General features: G+C 35.0%; 2 protein-coding genes across 2 annotated transcripts; one reads left to right on the plus strand and one right to left on the minus strand.

Moving 5' to 3' along the window:
- Positions 1–810: 810 nt before the first annotated feature.
- LOC137404699 (uncharacterized) lies at positions 811–3556 on the plus strand. The gene is made up of 4 exons (XM_068090933.1): positions 811–837; positions 1360–1571; positions 2405–2556; positions 3441–3556. The coding sequence occupies exons 2-4, from the start codon at positions 1360–1362 to the stop codon at positions 3554–3556; spliced, it is 480 nt and encodes a 159-aa protein (XP_067947034.1). The 5' UTR covers positions 811–837.
- A 540-nt stretch (positions 3557–4096) lies between these two features.
- On the minus strand, positions 4097–18519 carry LOC137403532 (lysophospholipid acyltransferase 5-like). The gene is made up of 12 exons (XM_068089470.1): positions 18448–18519; positions 13882–14005; positions 13210–13317; positions 12868–12974; positions 10956–11084; positions 9555–9718; positions 8225–8333; positions 7092–7178; positions 6636–6802; positions 6348–6495; positions 5848–6006; positions 4097–4375 (listed from the first exon to the last, which is right to left on the minus strand). Exons 2-12 carry the CDS (start codon positions 13979–13981, stop codon positions 4262–4264), a joined length of 1392 nt encoding a protein of 463 aa, XP_067945571.1. The 5' UTR covers positions 13982–14005; positions 18448–18519; the 3' UTR covers positions 4097–4261.
- Between the last annotated feature and the right edge of the window lie 1371 nt (positions 18520–19890).

Consider the following 19890-nt stretch of genomic DNA (forward strand, 5'->3'; position numbering starts at 1 on the left):
GAATAGAATATATTTGCAGAAATCTCTTTTGACTTGATAAAAACTGACCAATTGACTTTGACCTGTTCATTGAGGGTCAAGGTCAAGACTGGTTGATGATAAAATAACAATTCAAATCAATTAGCTGTTAGTTGGCTCAGGTCAGGTAATTTTACCAACATTTTATGCTATTTATATACATGCATATAAACATATTTAATTTGATACACCAATCATTAACATAATAATTCCTAATAATAATAATGTGATAATTACGAACCAAAACTTGATACTATAAAAAGAACATACGATGAAAAAAACAGCTTGCAGCTCGTATGTGACTCTTATTGTTTTCCTCTCCCTTTATATATTATAATCTAATCTCCATGGACTAAAACCATTTTTCATGAATCCAATTATTTTAACTAACAAATAATTCATTTACTTTTGTCGATACATAAATGTTTGTTTCAACTCGTGCAATTATTGATGCTGTAAGTTATTGACATGTTCTCATGTACCTTATACTCATATAAACTATTAAATGACCAAGAGTTTAAACTGCTCAGTATACGACAGCAGAAGTTGAATGCTGTCACACATCTGGCACTCGGCAGAGTAAAAAGTTTAATATTCTTATTGACTGGTTTAAGGAGTTGTGTAACAATCATGAGGTTCTGGTTCCTCGCTGTAACGTGGATTTAGCATTTATGACATCAAAAAGTACATGGCATGAAACAGGCCTGACAGGTCTGAGACAGGTGCTGTATCCCAGGCTAGCGCTCCTCTTAGCACCTGCCATTGGCACAAGCACCTGTCACTAGCAAAAGCACCTGCGAAGAGTGACAAGCGCTGAAGGTAAGAATAGCTCAAACTATTGCAAACACCTTAAACCTTGCTACTTAAAACTTGAAATATTTTATTTGTAAGGTATTATATTTGAGATATAAAAATTTATATAAAACCTTTAGCTACTGCTGTCAATCAATAAATATGTTTAGTAGGGTGGGCCACATATCACCACAACAGGGTTATTTAGTTTGCTAGCATTGGACTGAAATTTTTTTTAAAATGCAAATCCAAGCAAATCCTCAACTTTTTTTAATATGGACATCGAAAGTGGGTTGTGACATCATCAATGATTTGATGTATTTATTTCAAAACTAACCTCTCTTGGTTGGACAAGGATATTATTGACTTCTGAGACTATGACAACCTGCGATGATGCTTATATATTTGGCATGATGCAGGAAGTTTAGTGGCTGCCTAAACAGATATTAGTTGGCTGCAGACCACATAATGAGTTGTACAAGAGGGCACGGCTAGATATAACAGCATAGCTAGTAAAACGCAACTATAGGCTTCATGAATCTTTTATAGATGGCCTACCTCGCAGCTGTCTGTTTCCTTGCCGGATTTGCTCTCGTCTCCGCCTCACAGCAATACAAAAGCAATGCCATGGATCTTGGTCTAGTCAGCGATACTTATCCAATGGAGTTCTGGGAAACTTTGGCCAACCTAAAGGATGCTGAGCTCCGACCTAATTTTTTAAGAGTTGTCCTCTATCTTGACAGGAACAGAGCTGGAAATGAGTAAGTCGGCAGACATATTGTAACCATCAATACTTAGCCAGATGACCTTGCTTAGCCAGATGACCTTGCTTAGCATCAATGAACTTACATAAATTTTAGCAGATTTTTTCAGAAAGTGTCGGTATTACTTTATCTTTTACGATTGTTTTTAATGTTCGCAGTAATCTGACTGCCAGGATGTTTTAAGATTGAAAGTGACAAAACTTGTTTGCAGTTAAAATTATCAGAAGAAAAATATGTGCCGAAATGACGTTACTAGTTGCTGCTGTTAACATTGATTATTGCGTTGAAGGTGCAGCGTTATGCACCTCTATTTTGTCAGTCTCTCTGCAACTATAGATGTAGTAATCGCAATTTCACTTGATCTGAGTGTGTTTACCGTGATCAAGTTTTGCTGATTCTAATCTTTGAAACATCCAGGCAGTCAGATCTCCTCAAACATGACAAGCAATCGCAAATAATAAAGTGATTCTTTCTGATAAAATCTGGTAACATTCTGTTGAAGTTTATCTTTGAAGCTTGTAACTCATAAACATGCAACCAGCGTTCCAACCGCTAATATTAACCATGAGGTTAGGCTGCCATCTAGTGGGGCTTTTACTGTACTTAATCCAACTTATTATACAAAAACTCGAATAGAAAGCAACTAGGAAGCAATTTTTCGAACAACAATAGGAAAACGAGCTATCACAACCAGGATGGGCAGAAATGAATTCAGGCAGAACTTTTTAGGATATGGAATAGATTTGAGTTCAAGGAAAGGCTGGTACATATACATGTGATATAGGAAATTATTTAGCATGATAATCAGTCCTTTGTACAACTTGTTTCAGCCATTGGTGCTGCAATAACGGTCGAACATCGCAAGCCAAAACACCTGTGTACAACAACAGGGGAGAAATCGTAGCATGGAACACAGTACCATGTCCTCAAGATCAACTGGGTTGTTGCTATGGCTTCCTCCAAGTTGCTAATCATTGCTTAGGTGAGTAGACTAATTTTAATTTTGACCTGTACCAAGTTGTCAACTACTGCTTTGGTGAGTAGGCTTGCCCAAAACCCTTGCCCAAAACTTAATTGTCAAAAAATGACTTTCGTTATCCTACTGGTAAGTGAATATAACAATGATTTACCACAATTTCAACTACACACAATAACATTTAAATAAAATCTCCTAATAAAAACATTACACAGCTTTAAAAACTTAGAAATTCTAAAAATATGTTTAAAATAAATGTCTTGCTTACTGAAACAGCATAAAAAAATTGGTTTTTAACATAGTAATTTACAAAAGTCTATTAATAGTGTTATGTAATACGTTATCTTTGTCAACGTACAACTAAAATCCCCGTGTTCTGTTAAAAAAGTCATGTTCTGTTTTTGTATCATGTGATTACCATTTTAAATCATTCACATTTTTATAAACCTTATTTTTATCATATTTACATCATGCACATTTTTATAAACCTACAAATTTAAAAATTTTTTAAAATAAATGTCTTGCTTACTGGAACAGCATTGAGGGATTTGTTTTTAAAATGATAATTTACAAAAATGTATTAATAGTGTTACATAGCACATTATTTTTGTCGATGTAGGTTTCAATTTTCTACAACTAAAATACTCAATTGTTCTGTTTTTGTTTTATGTAAAAATTTAAAAACCATTTTAAAACGAATCTCTTCATGTGGTTTCATTAAGCAAGACGTTTTTTTTTAAATTTATTGTTTTTTAAATATGCACAATGTTTTCATTGAAAAAAATTGTAAACAAAAGACACAAATCCTCCAAACTTAAAAGTAAATCTTTACCACACCTTCCACTGCCATGATTCTTAAGTTCCCTCAAATGTTGTTACAACTATTGTAGACAAAGAGGGTCAAAAGAACCTTCTAGACGCCCTAGATATCTCACGAGATAGACTTGGAGACAAGGATACTGCTGATCTCATAGATCTAATAAAACAAGGAGGCATTGTTGGATAAATCTATATCTGAACCACAGAGTGTTAGGATTGAAATCTTACTATGTATGAGGTTTGACTAGAATTTCAACTCAAATACAACAGAGCACAACGCTACTGCATCAGTTGGAGAGAGAGCCAGAGAAAAGAAATGAGGGTACTTTAGCGGATCCCCTGATTCATAGTTATGTTGTCACATACGGGCGATGAGGCATAGTACTGCATCAGCTGGAGAAATAGCTTGAAATAAAAGAAAGAGTTTACGCTTTAGTACCAGATAGTTTTAGAGTTCATCACTCTTTGGGTGTGAAAATGCAAAGAAGCAATAGAAAAGGCTTGCACAGTAAAACTGAAAAATCACAGAAAATCTCAATGGACAGACTCCTGGAGCTAAAATGAGCTGACTGACATGTAGTGGCAGGTGGCACTGTGATATAAGAGAAAAGTAGGAAGAGTGTGTCATTACTACAAGATACTTGTGAGCTACTTGCTATAATTCATAGTGACATGAAGAACACAGATAAGACAACTCCTACTGCATGGAACTAATATTTTAAATAATTATTTATTATTCATAAAGACACAATCACAGGTCATAATCAATGAGCATTATTAAAGAATCATAAAATATTTATGGTATCACAAGACTGTTTTATCGAGATTAGCTTTAGCCTGTGAACCTTGCCTACATTAAAGAATTGAGCGACCAATAGAATAGAAAATTGACTTATGTTGACTTAGTTTTAGGACTATCGTCAGTTAACATTGCAGAGAGTACGGTACAAAGAAGGGGGGCGAGTGCATATCCAATGTGCACTGCGTACAACAAGTCTGCATAGATCTACAAAAAATAACAACAAAACTTGTTCAACTAAAATAAGAAAAAAACTAAGCTAAGTTAAGCTCGAGTTAAGTGGCGTTAAGTTTCTCATATCCACACTTTCATGGTGAGGATATAAGAAAACAATAATGGAAAAAGTTGGTTTGTACCACAGAAAATGGCTCCAAAGTCATAAAGGTCAGGGTCATAAAGTTAGAATATACTATTACTCTTACATAACAAGGAAGAAAAGACAACTCTTGAACAAACCTATACTACCATAAAAGCCACACTTTATCCTACATAAGGGCCCTACATAAGGGCCACACTTTATCCTTAGCCTGTTATAATGTTATTAGAAAGTACTAGAAATAGGTACAGGTGACCAATCATTTTAACAGAAGGCATTGCAGTATAAAACAGGGTTAACTATACCCTCGCTTTGGCAACATTAAAAAAAAGTTTCTGACCATAACCTAGCATTTATGTGAATTTTATACATTTAAGGCAACTCCAGTCAGAATGGATATGACGTGAAAAGGCAATTTCAACCTACCATTCTGTATTTGGATTAAAAATTGTTTCTTACAAACATGGGCAAGCATTTAATTGACTCGGCTACACTTGAGCAATGTATAACCAGCAATGGAACTAGCACACTGCTATAAATGGGACAACTTATGGCAAGTGGATTATAATAATTTAATAGCAGCTAGTGGTAAGTGTGCAAAACACTGGATGATAAGCACAAAGCCACCTGATGACACCTGAAGACAAATGTTTTGAAATAGACCACCTGATGACTTATGCACTACCATACTAAATGACACTTAAAGGGAAAGTGAACGCAATTTACTGATAAAGGCCAAGTTTTACCCTATTTGTTTTGTGTAATTTACTACGTTTAACAAAATATAAATTATTTTTTACAACAGGTAAATACTCAAAATAATATTTTAAAAACAAAAAATGCCCGTGCATTCACATATAACTGAGTACAGAGTCTTTTTTCAACTACATATTTTGCAAAAATCGGATAAATAACGCCATTGCAAAAATGTGTGTGAAATGGACTCGCCACTGGGAACGCTGATTCTTAATCAATCATTCAATTACGTGAAACGTAGCGTTTGAGACCGCACGTCCCCGCAATTGTGACAACCAAGAAACAAGTGCTCATATAGAACACAATCTATGATCGTCTTTGCTAAAACGTATCGCTAAAAAATTTCAACTATAATTTATTTCTATCGTTCTTTTATTACGTTCACGCTAAAAGACTCACTGCTAAAACAACTACTACTTTCTCGTCTACCACTACTTTGGAAGAAAAAACCGAAAAGTTATTCCTTCATGCGTTGTTTTCTACATAATGTTGCCTGATCCAAATGGATGTTATGCAGGCTTCAAAAATACAACACCCGCTACTAGCGAGTGTTCTAGCGCAGGAGATAACACCCCCATGACACATATCTGGAGTTGAGTTCTCTTACCTCCATATAAAGATTGTAGGAATGCAGCTCAAAACTGATGAGAGCGTAAGACAGAGCAAACGTAGCTAAAAGTTTAGACATCAATGTAGAGGGAAGAGTAAGTAAGGGATGATTCACTAGAGACTTCAGTGCAGCTTTCTTTGAGCAGAGTTTAACCACCTGTAAGTAAACATCAGTCCCCGCGCTAAAGACAAAAACAATATATTTAAGTTAATGTATTAACTTAAATATAATATATATTAACTTAAGATAAGATTGGACAAAGTTGGAAAAACAAGAAGCCACAAATTGAACAGAAAAAGTGTGAACACTGGATTTTAAGCAGCCATATTGACATCTTAATGAAAAAAGTGATTTGTAGCGATTTTTACTCCAAAGCTTTCACAAACTGGATCTGGTTCAAGTCAAAACCGAGCTTCGAAATTACCAAGTTGGTACCAGGAGCAGCCGTGACCTTGACCACTAATATCGCGACATCGCATACTGTGCGATCTACTCACTGCTTTTTCTCCATTTACTATTAGAAACTCCAGCAAGAAGCACATAAAGTAGCCTGAGGAGAATCCATGCCATCCGGCGAGGAAAACCAAGGAGACACCCTGAGAAATATTCTTATTGTTGAGAAACCTCAGTCTCTTATATACATATCTACAAAAACAGAGAGTTGCAGCTAATGAAATACACTTAAAACAGAGAACATTATTACGACTAAATAATAAAGAACCTGAGTAAACAACTCCACAAGTGATTAAAACGAAAAAGAGAACAACTTCAAACATGAGACTTACGTGAGCACCCATTTGTTAGTATTGATATTAAAGCTGTCGATAAAATGTTGAGTTTGAGTAGCTGTAAAATATCGATTGACCTTGACATTGGCACATTGATCCCATTGAATGATACCTTGTGCATCTTTGCCATTATATGCCATTCCAGAGAATATACAGCTCCCTTCCTGTAACCATAACGTTAGAAATGAAATCATGCCATGCCCTACTGAAGGAAAATTTTGACTGACAAAATACAAATAATGGCAACAATATTCGTAATTAATAATAACAATTTGACAAATCTGGGGACAACTCAAGTTCAGTATCAGACAAGTTCAAATGAGCTGATCCCCTTATACAAATTACAACTGCACCGTGTCACGCTTTCCACGCTGGTTCTGTTTTAAATAACCTGAATGATGAGATGGAGTTAAACAGAATGGCTCTGAAGTAGGGGCTGGAAGAGACACGTACCGCGACTAACCACACGCCTAAGTACTTGAGCAACACCACTTGGCCCCATATCGCTACAGTCACCACCTTTAGCACCAACCACTGGCTCTGCAAGAAAAAGTAACACAGTGAGAGAGAGAACAACACCTTCAGCACAAACAATCTATCATTTCCAAGGAATGAAAACAGAGTTGGCATCTGAGCCTTTCCTAGCGTAAGACTCTAGCTTATTTACAATCTGTAAGTCTTAAAACACTCATGATAAATTTTGAAGCTGTAACACAAGCTATTTCCTATAGACAAGTAAGCTTTGCAACGAGCATTACAATTGCTTCAATTTGTAGGTCCTTCTGACAGGTCAACAAAACCATAAACTATGTGCATATTGACCAGCTGATGGGACACCCTGCCCTATGGCTCTTTTGTCCTGAATATTCAATCTTTCCAATGGTGTCTAGAGGATCAAGAGCAGACAACTCTATTTTAAATCTAGATAAATTAATGACAAGGTAACTGGTATTTACAAATCTGGATTATTAACTATCAAGTGCTGCTGATGAAAGTACGGCATCATTAGAATTGAGATCACAACTGAATAGTTTAAATATATTATGTATTATTATATAATATTAATACATAATATAATATTATATTATGTTGTGGTAATTGTACATCCCATTATGTCGTCATTGCAACAGTTCTAAGGACGTTAGTAGCTGAAAAGCATGTAATTAATTTTGTAGTATTTGTTACATAATTACATTATAAATATGCACATCAGCAAAGTAGAGCCTCCCCTTACTCATTGGTATACAAATATAATAACCAGCTTTTGCAGTTTATAAACTTAGTTGAATTATTGACATATGCAGTTGTACCATGGCTTGGTCAGTGCCGAGGGAAGCAAATCCATATTAAGCTGCAACATCAAGTTAGCGAGGCTGTCTCGACACCCTAGAACAGGTACTACTTTGTTATGACACAATAGAGCAGGTACCAGCCTGTCATGACACATTGAAGCAGGTCCTAATCAACCCCTACATCCTAGAACAGGTACTACTTTGTTATGACACGATAGAGCAGGTAACAAAAGGCCTAGCCAGTAGCTATAGCCAGGCTAAGTGTATATAGTGACGAGATCAAGCAAACACTACCTTGAACTCTTGCGTATAGAAGTATTGAGTAGGGATGTACGGACTGAGAAGAGGGAAGGCGACAACAAGAACAATGCCTATTGTCAGTCTCTGCATCGCGTATCTCCAGCTGCCAGGCAACAAGAGAATAAACTGAATGGAAACAACCAGTAAACTTAAAGTTGAACTTTTACAAAAATTTTGTAGAACTAAACATGGTAGTTACTGATACTTAACTCACTACTTAACTCACAAACATGGTAGTTACTGATACTTAACTCACTACTTAACTCACAAACATGGTAGTTACTGATACTTAACTCACTACTTAACTCACAAACATGGTACTTACTGATACTTAACTCACTACTTAACTCAATACATATTACTACTACACTAAATTTGCTATTCTGACCAAATTAATTCAAACGGATTTTCAAAAAATCGATATACCGCTAGTATTCATGCAATATTTTGAAAATCAGCGCAGATATTGTTTTACTGTAAAATGCATCTTATTTAGAACAGAATTCTCTACAAGATATGTATAAAATTGTTCAGTGAATCCACTCTCGCAAAATTTCCAAAGGATTCCCTTGCAGTGAATTTCTTATTGCCACGACGATAGCGAGCTGGTTTTCCCGTTTAAAAATGGAAATGCTTAGCAAAAATATTTTTGATTGGTTGCATGTGAACGGCAACAAGGTTGTTCCATAAAAGGCAAGATTTGATTGGTCTAGCTAATGTGTAGGCTTCATATTAAAAAGAAAAGGGAAACCCTATTGATAAACCGATACGTCGACTTACGGTAGCGAACGAGTTGAACAAAGTATTGGTATTTACCTATCATTTGCGATTGCTTTTGATGTTTGAGGGGATCTGACTGTCAGGATGCTTCAAGATTAAAATCAACAAAACTTGATCGCGGTAAACACACTCAGATCAAGCAATTTTGATTATGACATACATAGTTGCAAAGAGACTGACAGAATAGAGACGCATAACGCTGCAACTTGAACACAATAGCTGATATCAACTATAACAATGATAGCAACTAGTGACGTCATTTCATGCATACTTTTTTCTGAGCGTTTCAACTGCGATCAGTTGTTTTTATTATAATCTTGAGACATCCTGGCAGTCAGATCCCCTCAAACATAAAAACAATCATATGGAAAATGATAGTAAATACCGATACTTTCTGATAAATCTACTAAAACGCACTCCCGGATAAAATGCATGATCTTGAATAACAAGAATGTTTACAGAGAACAAACATCGATGGTAAAACACAACATGCAACAATTTAATTCAGCAAACCAGCAATTAGAAATCAACTCAGCATACAGACCTGCTTCCTATATCCTCATTGAACTGACCATCTGTGAATAGTCTATACTTTCTAAATGATATCTGTGGTCCAGTCATCATTGAGGCAGGGTAATAAGAGAAGCCCAGCAGCTCCAGTAGGCTTGGAACTGAGGCTATGGCAGTCTCTTCCTTACCTTTAACATCCTGCAATAGCAAACAGCCAATCGATTATACGTAAATGTATATGCGTATATGATTATACGTATATGCGTTAAAACTGAGGCTATTATACGTATATGCGTTGGAACTGAGGCTATTATACGTATATGCGTTGGAACTGAGGCTATTATACGTATATGCGTTGGAACTGAGGCTATTATACATATATGCGTTGGAACTGAGGCTATTATACGTATATGCGTTGCTGACCATTGCTGACCTTCACTAATTCGTGCTGCCAATTAGCAGCACGGATTAGTGAAGCAATAAGTAATTTTTAGCATACATGGCTAAAAATCACATGACACATATGCTAAAGCCATATGAAATGTGAAAGTTATATCAGGTTCGACAGTTGTATGACATGTTTTTGAAAGCCACCTAAACATGTACAAGTCATATATTGAAGTATAAGTATATATGTAAAAGTAATATATATGAGATCATATGATACAGATATGTGAGATCATATGCCACATATATGTGAGATCATATGCCACATATATATGAGATCATATGACACATATATGTGCGATCATATGACACATATATGTGAGATCATATGACACATATATGTGAGATCATATGCCACATATATATGAGATCATATGACACATATATGTGAGATCATATAACACATATATGTATATGAATGCATATAAACACCAGGAGGCATGATACACCTTAAGCCTGGTTACCATATCGATTGCGAGACTTTGGTGGTAATCGTGTGCAGCAAAATGCTTGTGACGCAAGGCACGGCGACTTCTGTTCACATAAAGCTGCATCGCAAATAATCGTAAAAAAATGTTTGCTAGCCATGCCGTTCCGATAATGCTGACCTGCACCTGTACAGTGTATTTCGAGAAGGTTTTGCTTGCGGCTCTTGGTGAAATTTGAACAGCGTTAAACTCTTGCGTTGACCGCTGGCAACTACCGGTGGTACTCGGTGTGTAGGTTCACAATTCACCGCTGATGGTGCTGTCGTCGGTGCTTGCGACGTATATGAGAACCAGGCTTAAAGTACAACCTATCAACATCATTACATTGAGTCAAGTACCAGCACACTACATCTCTCTTGTAGTAGACTCAATATGCATGACTCAGCAATAGAATACCAAAGAAACACAATACTATACCAGAGTAACAGAATGTTGGAAGAGCATAATTCAAAAATACTTCTAATCATAGAAGTCTATGTGACACCATAGAGGCTGAGTACCTGCTGTGCACCATCATACACATCCCATTGAACTCCAATAAGCTTGAGAGTTAACACACAGTGCGGGGCTGTCCAGGTAACTGCTGTTTTCGGGGCCGTATCAATCAGGTATGCATATCCTAGGAAACCCTGCAATGCCCATACTTAAAGTTAAATATATATAATGCAGTATTATGACACTAAACAATTTTACGACAGAGATGTACTAATTCAATACAAACAGGGGGAGTCCCTGTGAATGCCCGCATCTACTGTAGCACGGAGACGGCGAGTTCTGCAATGAGTGCTTCTGTTAAACTAAAAGGTTTTCTATAACATTGACTGGCCACTGAAAGGTAAGCCGTTAACATGGTAAATAAACTACTAAAGCCCTCTATTTTGTGGAGGTAGAATTATGCAACTCTCTACTTGAGCTTACAAGATGGAGACTATTATAGACAGATCATAATTATGGGACCACCCAGAAATCTCTTTCATGTCTCTTGTTATTTATCAATTCACTTTCTTATTTATCTCAGACTATTATATATATATATATATATATATATATATATATATATATATATACAGTGGCGAAAATCTTTGTGAAAATCTGTCTGATTGTCAAAAAGTGTTCCACTCTATAACTTGTTTATATGTATTGTATATATATACAATATATATACACAATATATATATACAATATATATACACAATATATATATACAATACATATATACAATATATATATAAACAATACATATTTTAGAAGCAAGAAGTTTTAAGGACACTCTGTCTGCCACCAAAAGTATTCACAAGAAATATAATCTATTTAATGATTTTCTATTTTAATCATTTTATCCATTCTGGCGATTGACAATAAGGGCTGGACAACTAAATATTACGATGCTATTACCCAAAAGGCCACTACTTTTATATAGTTACAACTATATAAAATCATGAGAAATTTGGCTAATTTTGTCGATGAATATAAACTCAGTTTTTATTGGATTTTTTGTTAGTGTACTGATACCGCTATGACACAATGTATGACACAATGTATGACACAATGTATGACACAATGTATGACACAACGTATGACACAATGTTACAACTACTTACATGTTACAACTAAATCTGACTAAAAAGGTAAATATCTGTCAATATTTAATATTTAAATTGATGCGTATACTTCCATAATTTATCTAATAAATATTCAACTGTAAGCGATATCAACAAGCAGTCATGGATGCCAACTTAAAATAAAAACTGTTAAATGTTTGTCACGAAGTAGGAAGGGATCAAGTAGCTTTACTATACAGCCTTTCATGATCATTTGAAAAAGCTGCATTTATGTTTTATAAAAATGAGTTTTACTTCGACCAACAATTTGGCCAATCAGAAGCCAAGAGAGTTGGCAGCTAAGCCAATCGGGAAAAAGAATCAAACAAGTTACAAAGGGCTCAAATAATTTTACCATACAGCCTTCTATGATCATTTGAAAAAGCTGCATTTATGTTTTATAAAAATGAGTTTTACTTCGCCCAACAATTTGGCCAATCAGAAGCCAAAAGAGTTGGCAGCTAAGCCAATCAGTAAAAAGAATCAAACAAGTTACAACGGGCTGAAATAATTTTACCATACAGCCTTCCATGATCGTTTGAAAAAGCTGCATTTATGTTTTATAAAAATGAGTTTTACTTCGACCAATAATTTGGCCAATCAGAAGCCAAGAGAGTTGGCATCTTAACCAATCTGTGTAGAGAACTCACCAAGTTACAAAAGGATCAAATAGTTTTACAATACAATCCTTTATGAGCATTTGAAAAAGCTGAATGTATGTTTCAAAATTTGAGTTTTACATTGACTAACAATTTGGCCAATCAAAAGCCTAGAGAGTTAGCAGTTTAGCCAATCAGAATGGAGAACCCACCAAGTTAAGTATGATGGAAGAGATGACGGCCAACCTAGAGGATTTGAAAGTCCGAAGAATTACATAGGCAGCCAGTATGTTAGCCAGGAAATAGATTGAGTCGCTGCCTACAAATTCAAACAAAACACGAGTGAGACGACGTTACTCGAACTAACGACATCACAATGGACTAGACAGATTGGGAAATAAGGATATTTGTGTAACAATGACGACAGAAAAAAGCAAAAACCACAACAAAGACTTACTGCGCTATGAACACCCCTACAAAAGTGATAGGGCAATAAGAGGAACTGGCCTTGTATACAGCAATCATTTAACAAAGGCAAATAGACTGTGACCTACCGAAGTTGAAATGTAGAAGAAGGGCCGAAGTAATTGTATTGTAAATGTGGTGAAGGTTAGCATTAGCTCCATGCAAAACCACCCTTTGTATGATGGCTATCGGGTAAACTACAATGTAACGGGACAAACCAACCTATAATAGATCTCCCCAACTGTGCTCTCATTAGCTTAGCACACCCAATGCTCCGAGTGGTTTAACAAACACGGTGCACTGATTGGCTAATCACACTTAGTGATATGATTGGTAACAAATAAGCAATACAGTCATATGATTAGCTTAGCAAGCTGTAATATGGTTACCCTATGAAATATAACCATATATATTAAGTGGTAAAAATAAAAATCTGATCAATGCTGGCAGCGTTCCCGCTGTAAGAAATGTGGCAACTAAGCAAGACTAACTTTACCAAAATAAAAATTGTATTCAACCAATCTTGAAAATGATTTTTTTCTTACCCAGAATGCACAAGGCCTACGAGAAGAAAACAAATGAACATTAGGAGTCGTCAGGCCAAAATTTAGCACAAATTTGTATGATCAAAAAGGCTAACACAAAAAACATATGCATGCTGGATGGTTTAAATATTTTGCCTACCAAACAAAACATATCAGAGAGTAATGAATCCATACCATAGAGTAAGGAAACCATACCATAGAGTGATGAAACCTTACCATAAAGTAATGAAACAAAGAGTCTGGCTCCAGATATTTCTGCACCAATTCTTTCGCTGAGTAGTCGAGGCAGAACGTCCAGCGCCTCCACCCAGGCCATAGCGACCTTTAATCAATCGCTCTACTATAAAAGGCAGGATCAGGATGAGAGTCCTTTTTATTGATACCGATGAAAGTACAGCCTCTTGATTACTAGCAGTGCATGTTATCTTATCAGCAGATGCGGAGAAACTGATGACAGGAAAGCGATTGTACACACGAGTTTATGTTTGCTCAATGAAGCCTTTGAAATCTGTCAACAAGTATTGTCAGGTACTATCTGTGTGGCCTGCACTTGAACTCCCGCAATCATGCAGATTGAAATAGGCCTGTTCAATAGAGTAATAGAAACAGCATCAGTTGCTAAAACTTATCAAACCTTGACGGTCTTTAGAAATATACTGATAGAATGATTCCGCTGTAAAATTGAGTTACAATTCTTCAAAAGTAGGATATGAGCACAATTTTAGAACACTATACTAACTGGCTTATTTTATTGAAGATGCCTTCAGCTCAAGACCAACGTATTAACTATAGCGACAATCATTCCAGTCTGACTGAATATTAGTCTACAGTCCCAAGTACTTCAGGAAGGTTAAACTACAGACCCATCGGCGAAATAGAAACTAGATTTTGTGAGCCTGAATTTTAACACTCCATAACATTTAAAATGCCTTTTAAACTTTCGCAATAAATATACAGAAAGGTACACGTCTTTGTCCTTCTATACGTGACATACTTGGATAGTATATTATATATACAATACTGCATGACGGGAGAAACGAAAGAGGAAAAGCTGGCGCTAAATATTCTTGAGCCAATTATCGCCAGAATAGCAAAATAATGGACCGCAGTTATTGGCAATTTGCGCAAGTTATTTTTGGTAAATATTTTATTTTTACTTCAAAATGTTGAAAGATGAAAAAATGTAGATCTGTCTTTTTTCTAGTCCACTTAAAAGCTAAGGATAATTTCTGCATAGATTGCAAATAAATCGATTAAAATTTTACTCGATTAAAATGCAATACAATTTTTGTAGCTTGGTAAAAATGTGTGTTATTTGCAGAGACCCGCAGAAGATTCCGGAATACTAAGTGAGCCAATAACATTTACCAGAAACAACAAAAGACTGACCTTTTGGAAATGACTGAAAGGATAACAAATTAAACTTTGTGAAATAGCTGTCTATCAAGAAGCCTTGGCTCCAGCTAAGTATAAAAACGGCATGTAAAACTCAGACAAAACTAGCCAAAGAAACATGCGTTATAAGCAAATAATTGCAGAATGCCTCATATGGTTACACATTACCGTCTCTAGTAAGCCTGTTTTTTCCAGAGCCATACTATCAATTGTTTTTTTAATCATAAAATTATTAGATAAAAAGTGGCTATCATTTTATAGCAGATATATGGTGTCGATAGAGAACAAACATTAGATAATTTTTCAGTATGCTATGAGGATACCACCACATAATCATGCATTTACAGAGTTATTAAAATCTTTTTTACAAAGTATCAATGCTTTAATAGGAAGTGCTCACTATTCAAAATCTGTCTGCACATGAGTTATCTTTGTAGTGATTGGATATTCAGTATAAAATTGTTCATGAGATTAGCTACTTGGCAGATTCAAATGTTTGTTGTAGTCTAGCGAATGAGAAAAGCCCTACTAAATGGATTCAAGTATTTGTTGTACAGTCTAGCGAATGAGAAAAGCCCTACTAAATGGATTCAAGTATTTGTTGTACAGTCTAGCGAATGAGAAAAGCCCTACTAAATGGATTCAAGTATTTGTTGTACAGTCTAGCAAATGAAAAAAGCCCTACTAAATGGATTCAAGTATTTGTTGTACAGTCTAGCGAATGAAAAAAGCCCTACTAAATGTTTGAGGTATGCTGTTTCTCTCAACAATGTATGAGAAAGTTTGATGTCTTTTTTATTTAGTGAATTACAAATAGTAATGTTTGTTTTGACCTACTCACAAAACTCTCCGCATAATCCCAATTTGTCAAGTCATGCTTGACTTTTTAAGTACTCTTAAAAAAACAACATTGTTATAAGATGGGATGCTTTATTCTATCTATTAAACCTAAAAATTCAGAATTCATTATACAATATTGGTGCTGCCTGGTTATCAGTCATTAACCTAATTGCAAAAAAACTATGCTCCCGAAAGTGTTTAGAAGTTATGCTTAGGTCTAAAACTTGGTTGATATCAAAGTTAATAGCTATGAATATAGCAAGACGGAATTTAATTACTGTCTAATACTAAAGCATTAAAAGGGCGGCAATAAATACAATAACAGTTAGCAAAGGTAATAATGCTAATAATAATTAATAATAATTAATTAATTATTATTAATTAATTAATATATTTAAATTAATATTATTAATTTATTAATCATTATTATTAATTAATAATAATGCCTGGAATAATGCTAAAAGGTTTTTTAGAGTTCAGTACTTACTAATTGGCTATTTGATAAATTCCTTATAGTGGTAATTGCTTGATTTATGCTAATACTATGTTTGGGGAAGATGCATGGCATTTGTAAACTGGATACATGTCTGATGCGCATAGCATCATTTAAATAAAGATATTAAATTTTTGCTGCTACTACTAACGTTGATGGCAGTTTCTGACAAGACTATAGCGGAAACAGACTAAGGACCTATGTGTTATCGGGGACAGCAAATACACTTCGTATCAAAAAAAGGCATAGATTTATGTTTACGGAGCTGATTGGCTGATTTGGCTAATTGCGCACGGCGCAAAGAAGATCTTATTTATGTATTTCTACTCACCTTTTAATGGCAAATAATCACTGCTTGACAATAATATCTCCGGTAGGTATAGTAAATAAATTATGGGATGCTTTATTCTATCTATTAAACCTAAGAATCGTTATACCCCTTGTCGCGCCTCCTTGGCAAAAAAAACGACACAAAAATGCCCTGTGACCACCAGACTAATACATTCTAATGCTATGTGCATTGGAACTAAACTGCACTTGGGGATAGCAAGATGGAATTTAAATATTGTCTATTATTATAACATTAAAATTGCAACAATAAATACAACAACAGTTAGCAATATTAGCAATATCAGTTAGCAGTTGTTATTTTTTATAAGTTAACAGTTAGATAATCTGGAATAATGCTGAAATGGTTTTTAGAGTATAGTCTATAATTAATAATTGGTTATTTGAAGAATTCCTTATAGTAGTAATGGTTTGATTTATGCTTATACTATGTTTGGGGTTGGCAGGATGCTTGGCATTTCTAAACTGTGTATACATGTCTGATGCGCATAGCATCTGACATGCTATGAACTGAACTGCAGTTCAGTTCTAATGCACATAGCATTAGATTATGCTATGAACTGTTTTATAACCGCGGCTTACCTCTGTAGATACTTGGAAATACTGAGCTTTTTATCTATAAACTGTGGATAACAAAAAACTTGTGTTGGCTACAACATTTGTAGCCTTGTGTCAATGTCGATAGATTTGTAAAACATTACGATCCAAGGAATTCAGCTATTATGCCTTGGTGAAGTTCCAGAAATAAATTCCTTGGGTAGATCATGAAAAAAGGATACTTGGGCACGCCATCTGTCAATTTTTATTACATACTTGTATATTCAGCAAGATTTCAGATTTCTTTAATAAGCTCCTGCTTCGATGTGTTCTAACTAACATAACATATATATAGTTAGATAGACATTGTCAGATATGCTTAAAACCATCGCATTGTTTTTCTTTATTATCTGAGATTCTTTACAGTTTATAACTTGTTTATTTACCACAATTAAGCTCTATAGTGAGAGTTTATTTCAAGCATCTATGTTTGCTTGATATTACCTGTAAGCACAGTTTAATATTAGCTTCTACTTTCTTTAGTGTGAGTTTAAATTATTCTTGCAGTGATTATAGTCTCAAAAACTTATATATTGATCCAGTTTAGTTCATGAGTACGTCTACAATCTGAAATAGTTAGGCCTACATGAATTTTAGTTGCTTCTAGGATATGCTAGTGTATGAAAGTTTTTGATAAGATATTCTGAAACTCTGTTCAGAAAATTGGTTATTGGTTACATGTCACTGCATACAGCACTGTCGTAAGTTAATCTCAAAACTGTGCATGTGAATGTCAAAAGATAAGTTTAAAACACCTTTGAAGATAAAAACGTCTAATTTAACGCATTTAAATTTTTACGAGCGTGGGTATTAAATGAAAACAAAATGAATTAAAGTAACCCATGACGTAACAGCATGTTAATCAAAACAAGTAGCTGATGAGATAGACAGAAGAACGACAAAACTACAAACGATTATTTGGCCTTTGGCCAAAGAGTACCTTTCTAAGGCCAAAGATGATACCTTTGGCCTTAGACAATCGGACTGATGATACATAAATACGTACAAATATATATAGTTTTTACCACTTTATTACCCTCATTTTATGCGAACAACTATACTTTGATTCACTTTACTCAGTTAATACACGGTGATACAGGTTAATATACCCTATATGCCTTGAACTGGCGCTTAGGATCAATTGGAAAGTAAGTAAATAAGTAAGTAAGATTCGCAAACACTTTCTCTCTGCTAACCATATTGCAGCTGTATTTACGATGCCACATGTAGAGCCGGTGAATGCCGTACAATGAAACACGTGACGCTGATCAAATCGCCGATTCGGGATTAAAAGTTGGTATTGATTTAAGCCAGACTAGCGAGTCCACAGCAAGTTCATTTGTATAACTTGAATTGGTCGCCTTTATCCGTACGCTAATAACGCTAATTAAATATTATTATTTTAGATGTAAAGAGCGAATCATATTTGTTTTGTAAATAATGACACGATTCTTTGGCTTTTTACAATGTTTATATTCAACTGTTTGCGATCGTTGTATAGACACATGAAAAAGTTACAAATGTTTTTCCAGCTACAATTGTCATGCGTGAAAACTTACGAAGATTAACGTTCATTTGGTTGGTAATGCTATATTTTAATTTTTCAATTCCTGAGTTGTTAATATATAATCTGTAAACTTGTTGCTAATTTAACTATGCGATGGTTTACTCACAACTGTGTTGTATACCTGAGTGCACCAAATCATTAACGCTTGCTGAGTTGAAGGTCATTTTTGCCAGATCTTATTGTATAAATCAATGTACTTACATACTTAGTAAGAATTCTAGAGCACAAACCATATGCATTCGTCTTTGGAGTTTAAGAACTTTTACAATTAGGCACACATTGCGCTAATATTTTAGTATTTTCATTTTTTAATCTCTCATAAATGTTTACTCTTTACTGATGTCATTAGGTGACTACAACCATAATCTTCAACCTAATGAAGCCTACTAGATTGCGAGATTGGTTCAATCATTGTGGTTAGCAAAAATTTAAAGAATTACCAGTAATTTCCTATCAGCTGAATTGCTGATGAATAAGAAGTTGTCATTCCTTACTCATAGCCAACGCATTTGTGTTTTATATTGTGTTCCTAGGCTTTAAAAAAGCTTCAGTTTCTTCTAGGGGTTGTTAGTTTTCTTTAGTTCAAAGCATTATAGACAGCATTTTTAAATAATTAATTGTGTGATACAATAATCTTTCCCACTTTGCGGTTTCAATTATTACGGCTTTGCAGTTTTTAGTGACCTTCATTTGCATTACTGTGATACGCTGTCAGTTTCGTTGCATGAATAGGAGCACACAATCTATTGCTATAAAAGTCCCGTAGCGGTAATAAACATATATCTTCCAAGAATAGCTCGAGACCGCTTTTCGACAATTAACTGGAATTTTATCGTCTCTCTTTCATTTTTAAAGAATCAACATAAGCTTTCTAAGCTATTTTGGCGCTGGCTAACTCAAGAATATTTATCAAATTGACAAAAAACCTCTTCGAATCTTTTCCCAGTCATGCTTCGCCCTTTAGTTCTCATTATTCTCTTGCAGA

The sequence above is a fragment of the Watersipora subatra genome, chromosome 9, assembly GCF_963576615.1.
Source record: "Watersipora subatra chromosome 9, tzWatSuba1.1, whole genome shotgun sequence".
NCBI lineage: Eukaryota > Metazoa > Bryozoa > Gymnolaemata > Cheilostomatida > Watersiporidae > Watersipora > Watersipora subatra.